At 46.4% G+C, this 25,454-nt stretch overlaps 1 protein-coding gene across 2 annotated transcripts in view; it reads left to right on the top strand.

Moving 5' to 3' along the window:
* Positions 1–25,454, top strand: part of FCHSD2 (FCH and double SH3 domains 2) — a 147,695-nt gene that overhangs the window by 52,830 nt on the left and 69,411 nt on the right. For both annotated transcript variants that reach the window (XM_057417404.1, XM_057417405.1), the window contains exons 4-5: positions 19,814–19,890; positions 21,618–21,762. In XM_057417404.1, coding sequence (XP_057273387.1) covers positions 19,814–19,890; positions 21,618–21,762 — 222 coding nt within the window. The remainder of the gene's footprint in view (positions 1–19,813; positions 19,891–21,617; positions 21,763–25,454) is intronic.

The following is a 25,454-nucleotide window of genomic DNA, read 5'->3' on the forward strand; positions in this document are numbered from 1 at the left end:
AGAAACCTGGTGCCTTTACAATAGGAAGAGTAAAGAATAATAGCCAATTGAAGGCAAAATAGTGATTATTAAATCAAGTAGCACAACCTGTGGTGGTTGCCCTGCTTGTATGAAACCTGTTAGTGCTATAAATCACAGTGGGATGGAGCTAGCTTGGCTCTGGTGGATGTGCTGGATGGTTAATCTGCCCCTGATAACGCAGTTGCCCCTGTACCTGGTGCTTTGTTGGAAGGAACAATCTTGCCCTTACAATTAGTTATGTCTAACTTAGAATTAACGTTGTGGCTGCTGGTTAGTTTCATCACATTCCTTTGCCTACAGCCTTTTTTGTGTCCTGCTGAATGCTCTAGGAGACAGTTATCACCTAGGCGGAAGGATAACTGATTTAGATGAGTACTTAGGTGGAAAATTGGAAGGTGGGAGAGGTGAAAAGCATTTTATGTAGAAATGAGTGATTTAAAGCTTGGGTTTGGAAAAGCTGTGTTGGAAATCTAAGAAACATTCTGGTGCTTTTTACCAATATATTACATATACCTTTAACCTAGTCTATGTTGTGATACGCTATAGATTACACACTGCAACAAGGTGGTGTGCTTTAGTAAAACATGATTGGTTTAATAATCACTGAAGGAATGAAGTGAAGCAAATGCCTTTACATTTGGTTTTTAATTACTCTATGATCAAGCTGTGGAAGTAGGAATCGATCCCTCCACAGCATGAAGTGAGACAAAATTCAGCCTCCCAGATAAGATGATCTGCTGCCCATCTTTTACAAACCTCCTCCTCCTCGTAGTAAAGCATCCCGCAGCCCCAGCATTCACATTGAAGTGATGTATTACAACAAGGAGAGTTCCCACCTTTAAAGGGCTTTGTCCCTCAGTAGAATACAAGGGAAAATGTAGAATAGCTGTGTATGAAGAATACATTTCCTGGGCTCTGAACTCCGTGTCTGACCCCTGGATCCGCGCTCCCGTATGGAAATCACGTTACCGTTGGGATCATTTCAAGCGCTGCTCAGCCACACAGAGCAGAAGAGCAGCCTGGTGAGAGGGGATGTGTTGCTATCTCCCGTTCACATTCCCTCCCTTCTTTCTCTTGGTTTGTTTTCCACATGAGTGGGAAACAATTGCTTCTTCCACATGGAGCCCTTCTCCTATTCCTGGGAAAATAGCAGGGAATAGGGAGCATTTGCATAATCGTCTTTAGTGCTATTGTGGGCGGGCTTTGGATGCCTGCACGGAGCTGCAGCCTGGCCACCTGTCCAGAACAAATGAACTTAGCTTTTGTGGAACCTTATCTGCTTCTCCACACTGTTACTTTTGGGTAATGAATAACTCAATTGAAATATTATAAACCCCCATCGTTCAGGGTGTGTTTGGTTTGGGTTTCATCCCCCCCCCCCCCTTTTCCAGGAGCAAGGGAGGGAATTTCTTCTTTCTCTCTTAAACACAAGTATATTTTCAGGCTGGCTCTGCCATAGTTTTATAACTGCTTTTGTGACATGATCCTCATGAATATTAATCAGGGGGGTGGGAAGGAGGAAAAAAGCCACCCCAAACCTCAAAATGATTTGCATTTGTCCTTGGGTAAACGATACGTTAAGTATTGTCTCATGTTTTCTAATGGTGCGCTTCACCTACGTGAAACGAGTGAGTTCTGAGTGAAGGAGGAAGGGGATGGAAGGGATGGTGCTGAGGACCCCACTAGAGCTTCATCACAAGAGTTAAACTTGCTCACTGCACACATCTTGACTTTTGCATGGATGAATGTTACTTCTTGGTCTTTTGTACCCCTGTGACTGAAAACATATAGAATCACTGTATGGTTTTAGACTATAGACTTTTCTATAGATTGGTTTGTGTTGAAAGGGACCTTAAAGCCCATCCACCTCCAACCCCTGCCACGGGCAGGGACCCCTTCCACTAGAGCAGCTTGCTCCAAGCCCCTGTGTCCAACCTGGCCTTGAACACTGCCAAGGATGCGGCAGCCACAGCTTCTCTGGGCACCCTGTGCCAGGGCCTTACCACATGGTGACAAACCCATTTTAATTTCCCCTTTTAAGAGGCGAAATATACAATGAGTTATTTCACGTGGAGTTGGTGCTTCTACCAGCCAAGGTGTTGGAAGGACAAACTCCTGGTGCCACGTTTTATTGTCCATCAACCTTTGCCCCGAGAGTGTTTCGGTGTACAGAGATTGCATTTCAATTGCTGCATTATAAAGCAAACCAAACCCTCCCATACTTTTTTTTTTTGGCTATAAATGGCATGTAGGTTAACCCAGGTAATAAGATTTCCATAGTGCTTCTTTACTTGAAGACGTGGATCTTTTACTCCTGGATGCCCCATCGCTGGCAGTGCTCAAGGCCAGGTTGGACACAGGGGCTTGGAGCAAGCTGGTCTATGGAAGGGGTCCCTGCCCATGGCAGGGGTTGGAGCTGGAGGAGCTTTAAGGTCCCTTCCAACTCAAATCATTCTCTGATTCTGTGACATTTTGTCTAAGTGATGATTACTAAGTTACATATAGGACATGAGTTTTTTCTTCTCTTTTTTTTTCCATTCCAGTAGCACTTGAAGGTAGGAGATGCATTGAACCAATAGAACATTACTGTCTCTCTTTTTGAGCCCTTACTCAGCACTTTGCAGTATCCATGGGATTTCTGATCGCTGTTTGCTGGCAGCGGATGAGAGGACAGGAAGATTCTATCGATCAGCAACTGCTCTTGCAGTTACGTCCTTGAGACATGATGTACACCATGTACATTTTACTACCTTGTTTGCTTCTGTCTTGTTCCTGATAACACCTGTACCACTGTGTGGATGGGTGCAGAGCTGTTCCCACTCTTGTACTTCAGTTAGTAAATCATTTGGTAATTATTGGTACACTTCCAGTGGACACTGCACATTCCTATTTACAGATGACTTACGTGTCGGTAGTATCAGCTGTGCAGCGTGTGAGTTATGGTGGACTTTGGTATGAAATCTTTTAGCTATGAGAATGATGAGGCGCTGGCACAGGGTGCCCAGAGAAGCTGTGGCTGCCCCATCCCTGGCAGTGTTCAAGGCCAGGTTGGACACAGGGGCTTGGAGCAAGCTGCTCTAGTTGAAGGGGTCCCTGCCTATGGCAGGGGGTTGGGGCTGGATGGGTTTTAAGGTTGGGCTTCCAACCCAAAGTAGTGATTCTGTGATTACACGTTTCTTTTTCCAAGAGAGGATGCTAGCATCACTCCATTGCGCTTTGCTATGCTATAACCCAGTTTCATTACAGTGAAAGGTCATAGAATCATGGACTGATTTGGGTTGAAGGGAGCTTAAAGCCCATCGAGCCCCATCCCCCTGCCACGGGCAGGGCCACCTTCCACTAGAGCAGCTTGCTCCAAGCCCCTGTGTCCAACCTGGCCTTGAACACTGCCAGGGAATGATGGCAGAAGGAAGGAATAAATATTTAACATCTGTAAAGTAAGACAACAAGGAGCTTCAAGCCAGGATTTAACTGCTTCAGCAGTTCCCATTTACCTTTTGATTCTGTGTGAATAGATGATTTATTTATGTACTCTAGAAACCCATGAATTCTGTTCCTTACTATTACCCAGTAACAAAAAAAAAATGAGCTATTTTGTTTAATTTGCTGTAATTTGTAAACCCTGAGTCATTACATTGTGTTTTCTCTGCCTGAAATGTGTTATTTAAAACGCAACAAACTAGTGAGTTGGAAAAGCTGCGCCTGTTGATGAATTGGACATAATTCAGTTTAGATCTTGTGCTGTTCTTTCTTGGTGTGCCTGTTTCTTCCGTAATAAGTAGAAATTGCTTTCACCTTTTCTACCTCTGTCCTCTGAAGACCTCAAAGTTCTCTAATTCTTAGTTGATGTTTCCACTTTGTGGGGTTCAGAGCAGCGTTTAAAGGGAGCAGTTCTCCATCTATGACTCCGTTTGGAGGATTTAAAACCTGCCTGTTCAGTGCAGTCCAGTTCCTTTCTCCAGTCCTTATTGATGAGGTTTCCTAGGTTTTCCAGTTGTCAGCTTGCTGATGGGGCTTCAAGATTTAGGATGTGATGCGGCTATGGGAATCTTACTCTTTGTTTTCCTATTAGGAGCCTGACCTCTGGTACCTCGTTTTAACATTAGAGCGGACTCCGGTGAATAATGGGCTGTGGTGAAAGTGCATCCAGCTGGAATTGCGCCTTGGGATGGGGGGGAGGGAGAACTGGGATCTTTAGATGCCATCATGAAGCAATTAGACAAGCTACTTAATAATTTATAGCTCCCTGTCTGAAGAGTCCTCAGCAGTTTGACTGAAGGGGGTTTGGTTTAACCTTTCAGGGCTTTCTGTGAAGCCTTATCTTGAGGTTAGACATGATTTCCCTTTGAAGAACAGCGGAGAATATAAAACCTGATGACTTTTGGCATCTATTAATTAATCCTTTGTCTTCCCATCGAAATACAACAGTTTGCTCAGAGCTCATCGAGCTGCGCTGGATTGTGAATACATAAAAACCTGATGAAGCAGGAAGGGGGCAAGCAAATCGTGTCACATACATGTGCTAAAGGCCCTTCTGTTGAATTTGCTCGGAATTTTGTGATGTTTCTCATGTTCCATAACCTTTGCTATTACATTAAACTGGAAAAACATGTAATGCTGGGGAAGGGAGGAAAGGAATTGCCTATCTGGTAGGTCATAAATCCTGTTTCTATAAGGGGTTGTTGTAGGAAATGATACAGACACCTCATAGCAAAGTAATTTCTAGTAGTTTAATATTTAACAAAATGCTTATTCCAAACTTCTGCTGCATGAAGGAAAGAAAAGCTCACATGGGTGTTCAGGTGCAGGGAATGAAGCTGTTCAGACCCAGTTGCCTGAAGATCTTACGAAAGTGAAGAGAACCACAGGTACAACCTAATTGTACGTGATAGGTACAACCTAATAGCTAATTGTGTAAAATACTGTTTGCAAACAACATCTCCATCGTCTTAAGTAAAAGAGGTTTTCTGTGAGCTTTTTCCATGTCTAAAAATGCTATAAAGTTAAAAACTTACAGTTTCTCAAGCATTTCTCTAGAGAAGAAATGCTTACAAAGCGCATTGCTGATGTTCTTGGATGTGGTGGTTGCATCTGCAGTCGTTGTGTAGCTCAGGGTTGGTGCTGCTGTGACTCTAACACTGAAATCATACAGACATCGTGGTGACCATATTCAGTAGTTGTTTCTTTGGCTTATTCCAGTTGTTGCAAGGATATTATTCAAGATGTAGATGTGCATTTTATAGGGGGTGTTGTGTGAGGAGAAGCTCCCCATGACCCCACTTCAGTGTGCTCTTGAGCCCAGAACCCCACTGTGTGCTGGGCTGCACCCCCAGAGCGTGAGCAGCAGCTCAGGGAGGGGATCCTGCCCCTTTACTGCTCTCTTTTGAGACACATGCTTCATATAGGGGAGGTTGAGGAAACTGAGCTGAGCTCTTAGGCAGAAGCTCTTCCCTGTGAGGGTGCTGAGGCGCTGGCACAGGGTGCCCAGAGAAGCTGTGGCTGCCCCATCCCTGGCAGTGTTCAAGGCCAGCTTGGACACAGGGGCTTGGGTGCCATGGTTTAGTGTGAGGTGTCCCTGCCTGTGGCAGGGGGTTGGAACTGGATGATCTTAAGGTCCTTTCCAACCCAAACCATTCTATGATTCTATGAACATTAGAGGATTTCAGAGAGTTTTGTCCTTTTTTTCCTACTTCCTCTACTTCAGACTTACCCAAAGCAAAGCCCCTGAGATTATCTGTATTTTACTTCTCACTGTGAGGAAACTTCCCCCAAACTACGCAAGAGCTGTTCAGGGTCTGACACAAACTGAGAAAAGCCACAAAATGCCCCATTTTCTGGTGGAAAAGAGGAAAGGTGCCATATGCTTCCCAGCCCTTAGCTGCCAAACTCACTCCTTCCCTATTGTGTTGGTGCGGTAGAGACCAGATGGTTCCTTTCCCCCAGCGCCAGGCATCTTCTTGCTATTCTTAGTTGTCCTGTTTGTCTGATAATACCAAATCCCTGAGTTTCATGTGTAAAGTCTATAGGGAGATAGAAAAATACATAGAGATACATAGATAAAAGGTCTTGTGAGTGGACCTGTGCTTTGCAGTGATTGAGACCGAAGGAATTCGTGTTGTAAATACCCAAAGCGAAGCTTTCCTTCTCTTGGGGCTTTTTCCTCCTCTCCCGTTTGTTTTCTGTGCAGAGATTAACTTGGTGATTTTATTTACTCTTTTTTTTTTTCCTCTGTTCCTGTGAAATTCTTTCTTCAATGAGCAGGAAGGAAATGATTTTTCTTTCATCTGAATGAAGTCCAACTGAGCTGGACTCGGATGCTCTTGGCAGCCCTTGTAAGACTTGGCTTGCTTTGTAACTTCAGAGCAAAACCGCTTTCTAATAGACTGTTTTTCCCCTCAGCGAGTGCTTTGGCACCTGTAGCCTGGGCTGTGGAAGAGGTTTTCTTGCTACAGATGTTTGAACATGAACACAACCTTTGACATCTCTGCAGTAATTGCAACTGCCGGCTCTTCTGTCCTGTGCAAAACAGAGATCCCTTAATTTAAGGCATCAGCATACATCAGGAGAGCAACTTTACCCTTGGAAAACTTAAAACTAGTAAAGACAGTTGAAGGCTACGCAAACCTTACTTAGAATTGCACATAGTTTGCATGTCTGTGTTCTAGAGCCTCTCATCGTGTCCCTGCTACTGTTTGATTGTAGAAAGGACAAAACGAAACCACAGTAACCCCCCTGAAATATAAACTGGAGCTTTTAAAGACCAGGTAAAGGAATGGAGGTACCATCTCACCAGGTTATTACGTGACCTGTAGGATGCTTGAGGGAAGTGTTGCAGGAGAGTGCTTTGCACTGAGTAATGCAACTGTTAACTTACATTCTGCTTCCACTCACAGTTGATACGGAGTCTTTGGAAGGTGGGAAATTTGATGTAAAGATCCTTCACTGTGAACCCTGAAAATCACTGTACTCTTTAAAATCATACATTGCTTTGGGTTGGAAGGGACCTTCAAGCTCCTCCAGTTCCAAGCCACTGCCACAAGCAGGGACACCTTCCACTAGAGCAGCTTGCTTTGAGCCCCATCCAACTCTCTGGATGTGAGCTTGGTGGGAGCTTTGGAGCCACCTCACTTAGGGAATGCTGAGGTCAGTGATCTTCTGTAGACCTTATTTAAGGATTTGCAATGGTGTTGACGTGGTACATTCATCTGGGACCTTCTCACAGCGGACTTTCTGCAGCTTCACAAGTAATAAGAGTGCTGCTGCCTTTACTGCTCTACGTCCAAAAGCCCCCAAAGGTCTTTAGTGAGGAGGAGTCACGGTTTTCATGGACCTAAAGTGGATTTATTTTAATTGTTTCTCTAAAAAAACCCAGCAAAAATCAATTCTGCTGTAAGAAAAATCCCTGCCACAGTTTATTTACAGGGATAGAGTGAGAGATTTTGCAAAACACAATTGAACCTGTGCACTCAGACCTTTGCACGGTTGAACATACGTAAGTCTCTTTAGGGTACACCAAAGAACTAACTGCCTAAAGCTGCACGTAGCTGGGACTGCAGAAACCCAGCAGTGTGCCCAGGCAACATCCTGGCCTGGATCAGCACCAGTGCGGCAGCAGGGCCAGGGCAGGGATTGTGCCCCTGCACTGGGCACTGGTGAGGCTGCATCTCGGATCCTGAGTTCAGCTCTGGGCCCCTCACTGCAAGGGAGACATTGAGGTGCTGGAGGGGGGCCAGAGAAGGGCAGCGGAGCTGGTGCAGGGCCTAATGGAAAGGACCTTAAAGCTCCTCCAGCTCCAACCCCTGCCATGGGCAGGGACCCCTTCCACTAGAGCAGCTTGCTCCAAGCCCCTGTGTCCAACGTGGCCTTGAACACTGCCAGGGATGGGGCAGCCACAGCTTCTCTGGGCACCCTGTGCCAGCGCCTCAGCACCCTCACAACAACCTCACCTAGAAATAGCTCCCCAGTCCCTTTCCCTGCATCGATTTTCAAACCCCTGTAACCAGCAGAAGAAAGGAGCCTTGGTGTCTGCTGGCCTCGGATGTTGAAGATAGTGCTGTGTACGACTGGACTCATTTTACCTCCTCCTCGTGCTGCCTGGATCATCCGGCTGTTTTCCTTTGGAAGTCTAAAGCTTTGTTTCCCATCATCAGGATGATGATGCCAAAATTTCATTGCAGATGTCAGCCTGCAGAGTTTTCTTTCTCATTCCCAGCAAACAGCGGGGTTGTTTGTTCAGCTGACACAGTTGTGCAGCCAAGGTGAAGCATCTGACTTTGTAGGAATATACAGAACTTTCTCTCTTTGTCTTCTACCCTTAACTTTTGTAACTGTGGTTTTCATACAGGTTTGTTTGTTCAGAACATACCAAAACTATCACTCTGGAGACAAATCTACTGGCTGAAGCAGTGAATCGGTGCAGAACCAGAAAGCAGTGGCAAAGTTTTTCTCCTCCTTGGCTGTTGTATAAGTTGGAGGAGAATAAGCTGGGAGATGGAGGAAGGGAAGAGGATATGAGCAAGGCTTGGAGATGATAATTGCTTCACTAGGGCTTTAGATATTCCCATGCCATCCTCATAGGCAAGCTCAGGAAGTGCAGGCTGGATGAATGGATGAGAGGGCTTTGGACAAGGGCCTGTAGGGCCAGGCCAAGGGGAATGGCTTTAACCTGCCCGAGGGGAGACTGAGCTGAGCTCTTAGGCAGAAGCTCTTCCCTGGGAGGGTGCTGAGGCGCTGGCACAGGGTGCCCAGAGAAGCTGTGGCTGCCCCATCCCTGGCAGTGCTCAAGGCCAGGTTGGACACAGGGGCTTGGAGCAAGCTGCTCCAGTGGAAGGGGTCCCTGCCCGTGGCAGGGGTTGGAGCTGGATGAGCTTTAAGGTCCCTTCAACCCAAACCAGGCTGGGATTCTGTAAGCTGTGTAGCTTTACAAGTCAGTTTGGTGGCTGAGATGCTGTTGCTGCTGTCACTGAAGCCAGAGAGCTCCTCTTGGCATAGTCATGCTCCTGAAGTTCTAGAAATAGCTTTATACAATCTTCACTGAGTTTATCTAGGAAAGGAAGGAATTCTTTACCAGAAGGTGCTGAGGCACTGGAATGGGCTGCCCAGGGAAGCTGTGAATGCTCCATCCCTGGTGGTGTTCAAGGCCAAGCTGGATGGAGCCGTGGGTGCCATGGTTTAGTGTGAGGTGTCCCTGCCCGTGGCAGGGGGTTGGAACTGGGTGATCTCAAGGTCCTTTCCAATCCAAACCATTCTGTGATTCTATGAGCTACATTTTTTATCCTCCTTGTTGATACTCCTAAGTTCTCTGTTCAGTGTTTACCCCAGTATTCATTTGTGTAAGTCCTTCTGGCACTCCACTAAATACTTTCAGGCTGACCATTAACATTAACTTGTATAAGTGACAGCTATTGAATTAGAAGTGTTTTTAAGGACATTTTGTACCATGTTTTGGCTTACACTGGAGGACACTGTCGTGTTTAATTTGTCTCTGCCACCCTTTTACATGTTGATATCTGTGGGGGTTTCAATACTTACATCACGTATCTTGTCTGTTGCTGGACATTTGCTGTCTTCACGTTGTAGCTGCTGATTCTGTGGTGGGTTTCAGCTGCATTTGCTAATAGAAATACGTAGTTTTAACATAAATTATTATCCTCCATCTCCTATCCTGAGCCTTTTAAACTCTTGTTCTTAATCCTTTGCTCCTTCCACACACATCTGTTTTCCTTAAATAAACTGAAGATGAACACATTTAATTTGGTAGAGTTCTGACACTGCTCAGTTCCTAATTCTGCATTTATTAATACTCTCAATCAGTGCCTGCAGTTATTAGACTGTCTTCATTTTCCTCTGCCACTGCTGCATGTTTTTAAAGCTGGTTTTAATTTCAACTTCCCATTTCTTTAATTCGTTCCTAAAACTCTCTATTTCAAACCATCAAAACTCAGCTGCATGTATTTATAACCTTGTGATCAAGTGGAAGTAACATTGGGCTGTGGAATTTTCTTTAACTGAGCATCCTCAGTTTAACATCCTCCTTCTGCTCTCATATGCGTTTTTCATGTTCTGTTAAAATCCCCTTTCCTACCATCTCTGTTAATGCCTGCTTTGAAAGATCCTGATTTTATTGTCACTAATTCTGTCTTTGCAGGTGACTGATCTGATACGTAATCTTATCTTTGTATTTTCAGACAATTCCCAGGTTGTATTTGGAGTTTACACTTTCTTTTCCTTTCTTCACCCTTCCAGTGTCTGAAGGGGGCTACAAGGATGCTGGAGAGGGGCTCTTCACTGGGGACGGGAGTGATAGGACAAGGGGTGATGGGGTCAAACTGAAACAGGGGAAGTTCAGGTTGGAGATAAGGCAGAAGCTCTTCCCTGTGAGGGTGCTGAGGCGCTGGCACAGGGTGCCCAGAGAAGCTGTGGCTGCCCCATCCCTGGCAGTGTTCAAGGCCAGGTTGGACACAGGGGCTTGGAGCAAGCTGCTCTAGTGGAAGGGGTCCCTGCCTGTGGCAGGGGTTGGAGCTGGAGGAGCTCTAAGGTCCCTTCAACCCAAACCAGGCTGGGATTCTATGATTCTACAGAATCATAGAATACTTAGTGTTGGAAAGGACCTTAAGATCATTTAGTTCCAAACCCTCTGCCATGGGCAGGGACACCTCACACTAAACCATGGCACCCAAGGCTCTGTCCAGCCTGGCCTTGAACACCATCAGGGATGGAGCATTCACAACTTCCCTGGGCAACCCATTCCAGTGCCTCAGCACCCTCACAGTAAAGAACTTCTGCTTTATATCCAACATGAACTTCCCCTGTCTCAGTTTGAACCCATTACCCCTTGTCCTATCACTGCAGTCCCCAATGAAGAGCCCCTCTCCAGCATCCTTGTAGCCCCCTTCAGATACTGGAATCAGCTCTGAGGTATCCACACAGCTTCTCTTCTCCAGGCTCAACAGCCCCAATGTTCTCAGCCTGGCTCCATACAGGAGCTGCTCCAGCCCCTGCTCATCCTCGTGGCCTCCTCTGGACTTGCTCCAACAGCTCCATGTCCTTTTTATGTTGAGGACACCAGAACTGCACACACTGCTCCAGGTGAAGTGTCACAAGAGCAGAGCAGAGGGGCAGGATCACCTCCTTAAATGATGAAATGAATTGAACCAGAAACTGGTTGTGTGCTCAGTGGAAGGCGCTCATGTGGGGCTCCTCACTACTGCAGGCTGATGCTGTTAGAGCTGTTCCAGTGAAGGGATGATAAAGATTTTTCTCTTTCAAGTTCTTCCATCAGGCAAGTGAACTGTTAATGTCAGCATGCATCCCTAGTTCAGTCTTCTCCTGTGAGATCTTGTCCGTGTTCTGCGTTGTAGAGGAGCGGTTGTCACGTATTCAACCAGCCACAAATGTTGCAGGAGATGAAACTTCAGCAGCCACCCCGGCTCTGAATTCCAAGAAGTTTGGAATTCAGCAGTGTTGTACATCCTAACACATTCCAAATCAGGGGAGTGCCAGGTTCTGGTTTCACTCAGCAAACCGGTACTTGTGGAGATAAAGATAGGAAAGTGAGAAGCTGCGAAGCTGTTGGTGTTGGGTGGTTTTGCTCCAGACTGGTGCTTTGCTATTTCCCACAGCACCGGCTCATCATCCTTGTCTGTCTTTCTCTCCACCAGCATGGATCTCCCACTCTGATGGTGGGAGGGAGATGCTCAGTGTTTGAGGAGTTCATAGAGCTCGTTTTGACTTGTTGCAAGTGATTTTTCTCAGCAGTTCAAAGAGAAAGGTGTGCAGAGAAGAAAAATACCTCGGCCTGACAGCAGTGTTAGCGCCAACCCCACATCTGGTGCCTTCAAAGTCATCTTGTATTGGTGGTTTTAGCTTGTATCCCTCAAACCAGCAGAAAGTGATGGTGAGGAAGTGATACAGATCTCTCCCATCTCCTCCTTCACCAGCACTCTGTGCTCGGGTGTGCCTTGTGCACACAACCTGTTTGAGATGAAAGAAGGATGTGGTGTTTGTTTCACAGAGCCCATGTGAGACTGGTGGGTCCAGGAAGTGTGCAGGTAGTTCCTTTGCTGACTGAATGCTACAACTCCTTTCTTACTATCACTTTTACACAGGGTATTTGGGTTATATTTCGCATAGGTGCCCCATCTGTGTTCAAGGCCAGGTTGGACACAGGGGCTTGGAGCAAGCTGCTCTAGTGGAAGATGTCCCTGCCCATGGGAGGGGGTTGGATCTGGAGGAGCTTTACGCTCCCTTCCAACCCAAACTATTCCATGATTCTGTTACTTCAAATTTGTTGAACTGATCTGTCAGGATACTCTTAATAACAGAGATCTGCAGATAAAGAAACTTCCAACAGTTACTTTTTGCCAAGGGTTGTAGAGCGCTGTGGTAGTCCCTGGGTTAGGTATCTATCTTGGCCTAATGAAAGATCAGGAATATAATAGGTTAGAGGATATTTTGCTGAATAAATGTGACTTGGCTCGAGGTCCAGCCAGCTTGGCTGCAGGGGATTTAGTCTCTGATGATTTCCCATCTGAAAGCTGTGCGTTTTGCCTTTGAAAACTCCAAAACCTTTGAATAAAGGGGCAAATTTAGTGCTGGTTTATATAAAAGAGTGCTGAAAGAGGAAGAATTCAGTTATAGATCACTCAGGTTAGTTTAAATTCCTAGAAAAGCATCACAGCAATAAATGGAAGTGATAAGAAAAAGCACTTAACCCCAGTTGGGTTAAATACTTTGACTTCTTTTTGCTATTACAGGGTAACAGGTCTGTAAATACAGAAGGTGCTGGGTATCTTCTCTTTAGGGAGGCTATTGATTCTTTCTTATGGTGGTCTGAAATGCATCCTAGGGAAGTGTGGATTGGGTAAAAGGACAAAACCATGATGAAAACCAGAAGGGAAATCATGTAGCTATCAACTAGTTCTTTGGTAAAATGAATGAGGTTTCTTAGGGCCCATCCTTAACCTGGTAATAGTGTTACCACTACAAGGCTGGAGGAGGGAGTAAGGTGTATTCTCATTGGATTTACTGATAGTGACTGGGGATGGGCAGCAGGTGAGTGCCAGCAGTGGTCGAAATCAGCTGGAAAACTCAGGGTGCTGTCTTTCAAGTGCTGGCTGCTGTATTCCTAGTAAACGTGGACCAGCTGGGGAGATGCCAGAGGAGAGCAGTGGAAATCAAGGGAAAGAGAAGAAGCAGCTTACAAACTAAGAGTGGAAAGTTGAGCTTAGAGTAAATCATAGAATCCCAAACTGGTTTGGGTTGAAGGGACCTTAAAGCTCATCCAGCTCCAACCCCTGCCACGGGCAGGGACCCCTTCCACTGGAGCAGCTTGCTCCAAGCCCTGTGTCCAACCTGGCCTTGAACACTGCCAGGGATGGGGCAGCCACAGCTTCTCTGGGCACCCTGTGCCAGCTCCTCAGCACCCTCCCAGGGAAGAGCTTCTGCCTAAGAGCTCAGCTCAGTCTCCCCTCGGGCAGGTTCAAGCCATTCCCCTTGGCCTGTCCCTACAGGCCCTTGGCCAAAGCCCCTCTGCAGCTTTCCTGCAGCCCCTTTAGGCACTGGAGCTGCTCTCAGGTCTCCCCTTCAGGAGCCTTCTCAACACACTTGCAATAAGGTAATGGGTTTAATTCCTAACCTTAAGTTAACAAATGAACAAAACCTATTTAGGAGTAGAGATTTGACATTTCCTTTGCTAAACATGATTGCAAGGATGCTGTAGGTGATATTTAGCTGCTGTAAATGACTTTTTCAGCTTTTTCCCTTTGTTTTCCTTTGCTCTCTTTTCATGCTTCATATATATAAAACGAAGCAGCTTGGAAAGAAATGAAAGAATGTAATGGTGTTTTCTGGAACTGGTATCATCTAATGATAGGGAGGAATACCCCATCTCCAGGAAGGAAAAACAACGTGATTAGAGATCCAGCTTTAGATGCAGCTTTTAGATGCCCCATCCCTGGCAGTGCCCAAGGCCAGGTTGGATGGGGCTTGGAGCATCCTGCTCTAGTGGAAGGTGTCCCTGCCCATGGCAGGGGATTGGAACTGGATGAGCTTTAAGGTCCCTTCAACACAAACCAGTCTGTGATTGTCATTCTCTGATAACCAACCTTTCAGGTTGTTTCTAGGGAGTTCTGCAGTTAATGCTGCAGGCACATGAAACCCTCTTTCATCCCTGGTTTAACCACAGTAGAGGCAATGCAGATAAACAGCCCCAGCATCGGTTTGATCTGCACCTTTTATTACGTGTTAGACTGAGCTGTAGAAGCCCATGTGCTGCCTGTTACATGGTTTGTTTGCAGTTGCATTTGTGCTGCAGCACCTCTGTAGTCCTGCTCTCATTGCCTAAGGCCCTGGGTAAGCTCTGAGCAAACTGATTGTGTCCACCAGTGGTTTTGTCATCAGCTCCTAATGTAAATGGGAGCAAGTCACATCCTGCGTGGAACCCCTGCGCTGAGCCCGTGCTGGGCTTCATTCACATTAAACCATTAAAGGGTTTATTGAATGTAGCTCTAGTAAATAAAATACCACTTTAAATAATCCCTGTGAACACTTGATCACTATCTCGGAATTTAATACCGAGCCTAAATGGTTCTGCTGCATTCAGCAGCTGGAGTCCTCCCCACGCATCCTGCCCCGTGTCTCCTGCTCCCACACGTTCCCTGCTCCCTGTCCAAATGTTTGGAAGAGATTGGCAAGGGAGTGGAATATGTTCCACGTTCCTCTCCAGGCTTGTGAAATGAAACATCTGTATGAGCGATCAAACCGTCTGCTGCAGGTTTGGCACCGAGCGCGTTGAGTTGCAGTGAGTCGGGCTCATTGAAGCAGCTGAAGACGTGTAAAATCGCAGCGATTGCAAAGCATCAGGGAAGCAGGAGCGTCCAGAATCACTTGTTTGGGTTCACCTCACTTATTTTTCCATTTTTGCAGCAGAATCGTTGTTCAGCATGGAGAAATGTCACGTTACTCAGTTGCTTGGGGGATTTTTCTTCTCTTTTTGGAGGGTTCTCTGTGCATGGCAGTTTCTCTTCGTTCTCAACCAGTCTTACTCTGCTACAGCTAAACTCATAGAATCCCAGACTGGTTTGGGTTAAAGGGACCTTAAAGCTCCTCCAGTTCCAGCCCCTGCCATGGGCAGGAACACCTTCCACTGGAGCAGCTTGCTCCAAGCCCCTGTGTCCAACCTGGTCTTGAACACTGCCAGGGATGGAAGTCAGGGAAAGAGAGAGATGCTGAAGAGATGCTAAAATCCTCTTCCCTGTGGAGGTTTTTCCTGCCAGGAGAGCACTTAGCAGACAAAATAATGTCACTTAGTAAAGAAAATACTGTCAGAAAGCTGCTGTGGTGGCACATATCACATAGACAGTGATCTGGAGGGTCAGGGGTCTTTGTTTCTGTAGAGCAAAAGAAGTGTTACTGAGAACAGAACAAGGAGGATCTCATAGAAAAGAGTTACATCCAACATGAAGTTTAAGAAAGCTGGAGAGGGGCTTTGGCCAAGGGCCTGTAGGGCCAGGCCAAGGGGAATGGCTTGAACCTGCCCGAGGGGAGACTGAGCTGAGCTCTTAGGCAGAAGCTCTTCCCTGGGAGGGTGCTGAGGTGCTGGCACAGGGTGCCCAGAGAAGCTGTGGCTGCCCCATCCCTGGCAGTGTTCAAGGGCAGGTTGGACACAGGGGCTTGGAGCAAGCTGCTCTATGGAAGGTGTCCCTGCCCGTGGCAGGGGTTGGAGCTGGAGGAGCTTTAAGGTCCCTTCCAACCCAAACCAGTCTATGGGTTCTCTGATTTCTCTGTCCTTTTCAATCCCAAGGGTTTTGTAGTGCAACAACAATAGCAGAGTGTAGAAATGAAAGGTATAAGAGGGGCTGCTTTTTACTCTGATAAAGAGAAGTAATCCAAATGATGCAAGATACTGAAACCACCTAAATCTGAAAGAACACTAAATTTGGCCACTTGGTAGATACTTTCCAAACCTCAGTGTTACATCAGCTATGCCTACCATGCTTTCTGCAACTGATAATAGGTTTGTGGGGACCTGGCCTTTATCAGTACTGCTCAGTTATTAAAGATCTCTCTGACCATAGCAGAGGGGTTGGAACTAGATGAGCTTTAACGTGCTTTCAACCCAAACCAGTCTGGGGTTCATAGGGCTGCTTTGAAAACCATCATTAATACATCTTTTTAAAAGCTACTTGCTTTTCTATTAGTGATCTTCTGGTTTGGGATGTCTTTCTCTTTCCTTTTCCATTGGTAGTTCCTGTTTGTGAGTATAGTGTGTGTATAGATATGTTTTTCCTCCCCCAGTGTCTGTTACAACTGGCAACATTGGAAAATTCTGTTAAATAGGAGGTCAAGTTTGATAATAGGGAACTTCAGATAGAAGCTGCAGCCTGGAAACAGGGATTAGAATCATTGAATCATAGAATAGTTAGGGTTGGAAAGGACCTTAAGATCATCCAGTTCCAACCCCCTTGCCATGGGCAGGGACACCTCACACTAAACCATGGCACCCAAGGCTCTGTCCAACCTGGCCTTGAACACTGCCAGGGATGGAGCATTCACAGCTTCCCTGGGCAACCCATTCCAGTGCCTCAGCACCCTCACAGGAAAGAATTTCCTCCTTATATCCAATCTAAACTTCCCCTGTTTCAGTTTGAACCCATCACCCCTTGTCCTGTCACTGCAGTCCCTGATGAAGAGTCCCTCTCCAGCATCCTTGCAGCCCCCTTCAGACACTGGAAGCTGCTCTGAGGTCTCCACGCAGCTTCTGCTCTCCAGAATTTTCTTCTCTTGCTCCAGGATTTGAGCACCCATGAAGCTTTGCTGCTCTTTTATGGTCCTTCCATTGAACACAACTTCATCTGTAGGTGTTGATTCCTTGGGTGAGGGATTGCCACAGTTTTATGTCCTAGCCATCCATCTGCCAGGCAGATTGGCAAACAGTTATACCCCCATCAGTGTGAAATACTCCTTTTTTAATAGCACAGCAACACAACATGTGGGGTTTGGAGTGGAGGAAGGGAAAACCAAGACATGGAGGAATCTTCACATGACTTACAATTGGGTTTATGCGACAGCCAAGCTCTTTATGATATATTTGCTCTTTCTAAGTCTTGCTTAATATGTTAATAATGAATGGAGTTGTGAAGTACATCTCTTTGACAGCTGGTGAGCAGAGGTTGCACAGTGCTTGAAGGGATTTCCAGACATTTCTGACCTCTTCTTCCAATAAGAATTGATTAAAAGCAGTGTACTTTTAAATCAGTGGATCGGTTATTACCATTCAGGAAGTATTCATTGAACTTCCTCTTCAATTCAGTGATTTACACCTCAGAATGAAGGGGAAAGGTAAATCCAAACCTCTTGATTGACAGCCATCAGAGAGCAGACTGGTCTCGTAGTTCTGGTGAGCTGGGGTTTTGCATATTTAGACTAAAAGTTGGTTTAGTGTTTGCTCACCTATCACAGGTTTGAATCACAGAATGGTTTGGCTTGGAAAGGATCTTAAGATCATCCAGTTCCAACCCCCTGCCATGGGCAGGGACACCTCACACTAAACCATGGCACCCAAGGCTTTGTCCAACCTGGCCTTGAACACTGCCAGGGATGGAGCATTCGGAACCTCCCTGGGCAACCCATTCCAGTGCCTCAGCACCCTCACAGGAAAGAACTTCTTCCTTAGATCCAATCTAAACTTCTCCTGTTTCAGTTTGAACCCATCACCCCTTGTCCTGTCACTGCAGTCCCTAATGAAGAGTCCCTCCCCAGCATCCTTGTAGCCCCCTTCAGACACTGGAAGCTTCTCTGAGGTCTCCACACAGCTTCTCTTCTCCAGGCTCAACAGCCCCAACTTTCTCAGCCTATCTTCATAAGACAGGTCCTTTCCTTTGCTTGGTACATGGAGATGCCCAGCACAGTAGGGGCGACAGGGCTTACGGTGGCTGGGGATGCCGGTGCACCCAGTATTGCTTCTCCTGAAATGGGATTTTTAGTCATGATGCTGCACCTGTCAGTGAAACTGAGAGGAAGGAGAGGTTTTATGGATTTACTCAACTTGGGCTGGGGATTTATGTTGTAATTATTGGAAGTAAAGCTATCAGTGAAGCTCTGTCCTGTTCTGTAGAATCCTTGATTATTTGGCTTGGAAGGGACCTTTAAGCTCATCCACTTCCAAACCCCCTGCCACGGGCAGGAACCCCTTCCACTAGAGCAGCTTGCTCCAAGCCCCTGTGTCCAACCTGGCCTTGAACACTGCCAGGGATGGGGCAGCCACAGCTTCTCTGGGCATCCTGCGCCAGCTCCTCACCAGGTGACTTTTCAGTGAGTATCAAGGAAGCATGTCCTCAAACCATATGGAAATCAGGAGAGCGTTTGCATGGAGTTCTGTTCCTGGCTCCCTAGAAACATACTGCATTGAAACATCATCATCTCAAGCCTGTACAACGTGATTGATGTGCGTGGAAGGGATCGTGCTCCACTACTGTGGGTGAAGTCGGGTGTTGCCAAAGGTTAAACAACCAGTTGACTTCCCTGCCTGAGCCCAACAGTGGTGGGCTTTGTTTCGCTGGAGCAAAACAAGAAGTGTTATTGAGAACAGAACAAGGACGAGCTCACAGGAAAAAGTTACATTCAGCATCAAGCCTAAGAAAGCAAAGCTGCTGGGCTGGGCTGATGCAAAACCATCCAGTTGCCTGACACCGTGCAGAGAGAAACACAGGGACTAAAGAGCAGAATTAACATTAATAATTAAAAGTGTGCTACATTTTTCAATCTCATGGCTACTGTAACTGGGTAACTGCTTAATCCCATGAGCAAGAGAACTTCTGTAGTTCACTGATGACCGTGCAACCTTGAATGATCAAAGTTGGGCATTCCATTGTGGGCATATAAATGTCATTTCATGGCTTGTTCTTAGTTATAGATTCATAGAATCATAGAATGGTTTGGGTTGGAAAGGACCTTAAGATCATCCAGTTCCAACCCCCTGCCATGGGCAGGGACACCTTACACTAAACCAAGGCTCTACCTGGCCTGGCCTTGAACACTGCCTGGGATGGAGCATTCACAGCTTCCCTGGGCAACCCATTCCAGTGCCTCACCACCGTCACAGGGAAGAGCTTCTGCCTTATCTCCAACCTGAACTTCCCCTGTTTCAGTTTGAACCCATCACCCCTTGTCCTATCACTGCAGTCCCTAATGAAGAGTCCCTCTCCAGCATCCTTGTAGCCCCCTTCAGACACTGGAAGCTGCTCTGAGGTCTCCACGCAGCTTCTCTTCTCCAGGCTCAACAGCCCCAACTTTCTCAGCCTGGCTCCATACAGGAGCTGCTCCAGCCCCTGCTCATCCTCGTGGCCTCCTCTGGACTTGTTCCAACAGCTCCATGTCCTTTTTATATTGAGGACCCCAGCACTGCACACAGTGCTGCAAGTGGGGTCTCACAAGAGCAGAGCAGAGGGGCAGGATCACCTCCTTGGACCTGTTGGTCACGCTCCTTTTGATGCAGCTCGCAGCCCAGAAAGCTGAGGTGTGCATGTTCTGTGATTCTCTGTGTGGGTCTCAGAGTCCTTCTGGTCTCAGCTATTAACCTGAAACTCCTTATTGTTCTCAAGAGGAACTAAAGGCAAACAAAGCATAAAAACGGAGTGGAAATAGCAACCTTGCACAGTATAGTTTGCTACTAATACAGATTGACCGCTTCTTTATATGTCTTATTATCAGACATATAAAGATATAGGAGCAAAATGTCTGATTCAAGAGCAAAAATGTACCTCTGTTAACTTGTTTTTCCTTCTTTTAACAGAGCATTCAGAAGCTGGCCAGCCAATACTTGAAGAAGGACTGGCTTGGAATAAAAGCTGATGAGAGAAGTGATTACAGGTAATTTCACAGTTGGACATCTTGAAATTACTCTTTATAATTTCCATTTGTGTGATTATTTTACCTACCCGTTTAACAGTGCTCTGCTGTAGTTAAAGTCATTTCTGTTCTTTGTGGTAGAGCATTGCCAGTTAAAAATGAAGCTGTTTTCCCCTGAAGTACTGAGATTAGGCTTAAATGGATGCTTATTACTTGAATAAAAGCAGGGCTTAGAGCAAGCTGCTCTAGTGGAAGGTGTCCCTGCCCGTGGCAGGGGCTGGAACTGGAGGAGCTTTAAGCTCCCTTCCAACCCAAACCAGTCTAGAAATAATTCAGGAAGATTGGAAGAACAAAATGATATCACAGGGCAACTGTATTAGTGCACCCTGTTGGGTATTAATGCTTAAAACTGAATCTAGTGGTGGCTTAGTGCCATGGGTTAGTGGTGGCCTTGGCAGTGCTGGGGAACAGTTGGAATTGATGATCTTAAAGGTCTTTTCCAACCTGGTTGATTCTGTGATTCTCTGTATTCTAGCAAATAGCTTAAAGGTTACAGTGATAAATGTAAATAGCTTAAAGGTTACAGTGATAAATGTGGGGATCTCTTCATCGGAAAAGGCAGCAAGACATTCCTCTTTAGGAGACCATTCTTCATGCAGATCCCATCTGACAGCAGGGAGGAGGCAGAGCAAGAACCACTTGTTTACAAAACTTAGTTCCATTAACATGAGGGGTGGATCAGAACATGAAAGCAGAAGTGACTCAGTTGGTAAAAGCCTCCCCCCCTTTGAATGGGACCTCTTAAATCTCTTAAGATACTCCATTTTAATCTGTTCTTAATTCTGACAAGTTTTATTGCTAACAGGATGAAATTGTTGATGGAATTTGTGCTTTGGACTGTCAGTACCTTCACACCACTTGTGTGTGAGAAGCAAACTGCATTATCAGTCTGAAGTGTGTAGAAAATGCTCCCATATCACACAGACCCCTCCTACCTACAGTTTGCTCCCCACTCACAAGCCTTTCATGCCATTAGATACACCCATAATGCCCAGAGGTCTTCTTCAAGTACCTGCCACCCCCGTGCTCCTCATCACCAGGTGCTTGGGCTCTGTGGGCTCCACCAACCTTTCCCCATGTGAGCCATGGGGAGGTCTTTTCCCCCTCTCACCCTGCTCCACCCTCTTGGGCACTTGTGAGCTTTAGTGGTGAGATACCGGGGCCATGCAAAGCTCACTACACATCTATGGGTGTTATCTTGTTACACATGATGAAGGAACTACAGGTAGCCGAGATAAAATGGATGAGCAGTCTGTGAATGTTTGCTTGATGGCAAGATGCCCAAATCACAAATTCCATGATCTTATAGAGGATTGTTAAGGTGCCATCTGGCTTTGCCTGCTGGGGTGTGTAGGGTCTGTTCCACTGCAGCACCAGCTTCAACCAAAAATCATAGAATCATGGAATGGTTTGGGTTAGAAGGGACCTTAAAGCTCATCTGTTTCCAGCCCCCTGCCACGGGCAGGGACTCCGTCCACTGGAGCAGCTTGCTCCAAACCCCTGTGTCCAACCTGGCCTTGAACACTGCCAGGGATGGGGCAGCCACAGCTTCTCTGGGCACCCTCACCCTATGCTCACTGTAACCTTCCCCAGCCCTGCCCTCCCCTTTTCCCCCTTTTCTCCTTCCACTTCTTTCTTCTCCTTCACTTCCCTTCTTCCCACAACCGTTCTGTGTTTCCCTGTTTCAGGAGCATGTACTCCGTATGGAAGTCCCTTTTAGAAGGCACGATGCAGGTGGCTCAATCCCGCCTCAATATCTGTGAGAACTATAAGAACCTGATTTCAGAGCCAGCCCGGACTGTGCGGTGCTTTAAGGAGCAGCAGTTGAAGAAGGTACTTGTGCTTTAATAACTCCTTTCAACTCCTGGCATTTCCACTTGGTGATTGGGAATCTTTTCCTATGGCACTTCTGTAACCTGGACTTTCAGTCTCTTCCTGTGCATGCTGTTCCAGAAGGAAATAGCCAGTTTGTCAGAGGGGTCACAATTCAGAGCAGAGATTAAAACTGCTTGGAAATGAGTCTTCTCAAATGGGGTACACCCTGGGTCGGAGGTATCTCTGCAAATCTAACATCCTGCTGTGGCAAGGGGGTTTGTAGTGACAATTCCAAGTGGGTTTTGTTCGAATGGGTTCTGATTTTGAGGACAGGCATAGCTTAAACCTGAAGGAATGACTGGTGGAGTCATAGAACTGGAGTTATTCTGGATCTTCTAAGAGGGGCAGCCCCTCTTTCAGATATCAGTTGACTACCAAGTCTTTGCTGTATGAGCTTCCATCATGCACAACTTGATCATACAACTTGTTCCCACTTGTACAAGAAATCTACTCTGCAATAGGGAGCCTCACTTCTCCATGAATTCCTGTTTATAAAGAAAATTGCAATAGAACTGAAGTGCAGAGCAGCAGAGTTTTATCCCGTGCTTTTTAGGGGATGGTGACTAAAGGTTCTTAGGAAAGAAGTGAGCTTGTAAGCTGCTTTCCTAAGAAATCCCTTAGCTAAATGTGCCCATGGAATTGCATGACATGTCCAGTGCATCAAGAAACAGGCCAGAGCTTTCCAAAGTGCACATTAGAAGCAGAGGATGTCATACAGAGCCCAAGTGTGATGGGGAAGGGCTGAGGGACCTGGGGGGTTCAGTGTGGAGAAGAGAAGGCTCAGGGGGGACCTGATGGCTGCCTACAAGTGCTTGAGAGGAGGATGGAGCCAGGAGGGGCTGGGCTCTGCTCCCAAGGAACAAGGGATGGGACAAGAGGAACCGGCCTCAAGCTGCACCAGGGCAGGTTTAGATGGAGCTGAGGAACAATTCCTGCCCCAGAGGGTGCTCAGGCATTGGAACAGGCTGCCCAGGGCAGTCCCTGCAAGGGTTCACACCTCGTGGAGACGAGGCCTCAGTGCCATGGGGCAGTGGTGGCCTTGGCACTGATGGGTTAATGGTTGGATCAGATGAGCCACTTCCTGGGTCCACTTCTTTAAATTTATGCAAATGATAGAAATTCCTGGTTTTCCTACACTTTTAAATTAGCAGAACAAGTTATTGCAGTTATCAGGACAGTACTTGTGGTCCAAAGGATTCTAACAGCGATACAGTTTTCCTACAACATGGAAGCATTCATTTTCCTCCACAAAAAATGTAGTTTTTTATACATTGCTGTCTAAATTTCACCTTTCCTCACCCTTTCCTTTGGATTTCTGCATGGAGGTCAGATTATGCTGACCTCCATGCAGGCAACAGCTTATCAGTACTGAATTGCTGAGTCAGTAAAATACCTGTCCCATCACACTGGAATGCCCATCTGAAATCAAGTTCTTATTAAAAGCAGCATCTCCTTCCAAGGTTGCGGCAGGTATTGAGTTGATCTCGATGAGTTCCCATCTTCATTTTCCAGATGTTGCTGTAAACCTTTCCATCCTCCACTTGGTAGGATACAGAAACTTCATTTTATCACCCCTTTTAATAGTAAACTGGAACCAGTTCAGAAAACCTCATCATAACTGGCTAAAAAACATGAATGAATCACAGGGTGACTCTGGAGCAGGGTATAAATGTGTCTCCTGTGGGCCACATCCAGCCTTGTAAGCAAACTGATCCCCTGCCCTCCCAGGATACAGACAAAAGGCTGTTTAGGGGGCAGCTGTTATCCTTTCCTAGAGACCTTGTCAGCTCACCCCATAAGTGATGTGTGATTTCAGATGTTGGCCTTGGAAGACGTTCTGTTCATCAGGTATCTCTATAAAGATGATGTAGCCACCACTGAAGACATTTGCATGGATCTCTATCAGAGGACTGAAGGCAAATAGAGTAAAACCACTGTGTGTGGAGGGAATGCAACAAGAAACCATCTCTGTCACCTCTGAAACAGCTTTTTACAGTGTCTGCACAACCCCAAACCACTGAACAGCATCCAGTCTCCTAACACCATCTTCGGAGATGCAGCAGCCAAGATGCTTTTATGCTTTTAAAACCATCATGTTAACAACCGGGGTTATTTGATACTTTAATTTCTTGATGCCAGCAGGAGACTTCAGGGATCAAAATACCAACTGATGCAGCAACCCTCCCCCCCCTCGTTTTGCAGTGATTTTAGGTCTCTGTCAGCTCTCCAACATACACAGATCTTTCCACCTTTCATTTCTCTATCCTACCCTTGGAGGTCCTCAGAAACCCCCCCACCATTCCCCAAACCACCCACCACGGGGTTACCTCATGGAGCCTGGTGCTTTATTGGTCTGCACACATCAAACACTGGGTTTAGTGTGAACCTGCATGAATTTTTATGGACTTTATAGCCAGAAAGGAGTGTGATGTTTTGAGTGAGAGCAGAATTGTGTGGTGAGGAGTGATTTCTGTTGCCTCAAACAAAAAGCTGCTTTCTTTATGGGCTGGATATTATGATTATTAACAATTGTTGAATGCTGTGAAATCAAAGTGATGATGTTGGATTACATCACCTTATTCTTCTCAAAATGCTTGTAAAAGAGGTTGCATGTATTAATAAGTACTGTAATGAAAAACCTGAGGTGTTTAGAGGGGGTGTTCAATAAGAGAGCAATGTGAAGCACCTGGACTGGAAGAATAATACAGGCACAGAATCCCAGGCTGAAGGGACCTCAAGGATCATGCAGTCCAACCTTTCCAGGCACAGCATTACCTAGATGGGATGCCCAGCACCCTGTGCAGCCCCATCTTAACAGTGTCCAACACTGGGGAGTCCCCATTTCCCTGGGGAGACTATTCCAGTGTCTGGTTGTTCTCACTGGGGAAGGTTTTCCTCTTGTGTCCATTGGGAATCTCCCAGCAGTAGCTTGTGCCCATCACCCCTCAGCTCTCCCATGGGACTCCTTGTCCAAAGGAAGTCTCCATCTTCTCTGCAGCTCCCCTTTAAGTCCTGGCACATGTATTAGGTCTCCCTGAGTCTTCTCTTCTCCAGCTGAACAGTCTCAGCTCTCTCTGCTGCCCAGCCCTTGGATTATCCTTGTGGCCCTTCTCTGGACCATCTTCAGCCCGGCCACATCTCTTGTACAGCAGGACCAAAACCGAACCCATATTCCAGGGGTGGCTTGACCAGCGCTGAGCAGAGCAGGACAGTGACATCTTTATCTCTGCTGGTGATGCCCTTGTTGATGTTCCCCAGAACCCTGTTGGGTTTCTCTGCCCCAGCCACTCACTGTTGATTCCTATGGAGGTGGTGTCCCTGAGAACCTCCAGATCCACCCAGCTGGGTATGTGATAATGGTGTGAAAAGAGGTGAGAGCTTGGGTCTGGTCTTTGAAGGACAAAAGAGGCAACTTGAAAGACAAATTGCTTTCCTTAAGCTTGCTTGAGGCTCTGCCTCTGAGTTTTGCCTGGAGCCTTCATTGACCACATCCAGTCTGTAATATCTATAATTAAATATAAATGCACTGAACTATCACTCTTACATGTACTTAAGCTCATTTGGGTACAAGAAAATCTTTACAAATCTCTTTTAAAGATAGTCTAGTTCAAGACATTGATAATTCACATTTGGTTTGTGAGCAAGGTCCT

Source organism: Pezoporus wallicus, unplaced genomic scaffold (genome assembly GCF_028554395.1).
Source record: "Pezoporus wallicus isolate ANWC-B61680 ecotype Strahan unplaced genomic scaffold, APGP_CSIRO_Pwel_v1 contig_13838, whole genome shotgun sequence".
In the NCBI taxonomy this organism is placed as follows: Eukaryota; Metazoa; Chordata; class Aves; order Psittaciformes; family Psittacidae; genus Pezoporus; species Pezoporus wallicus.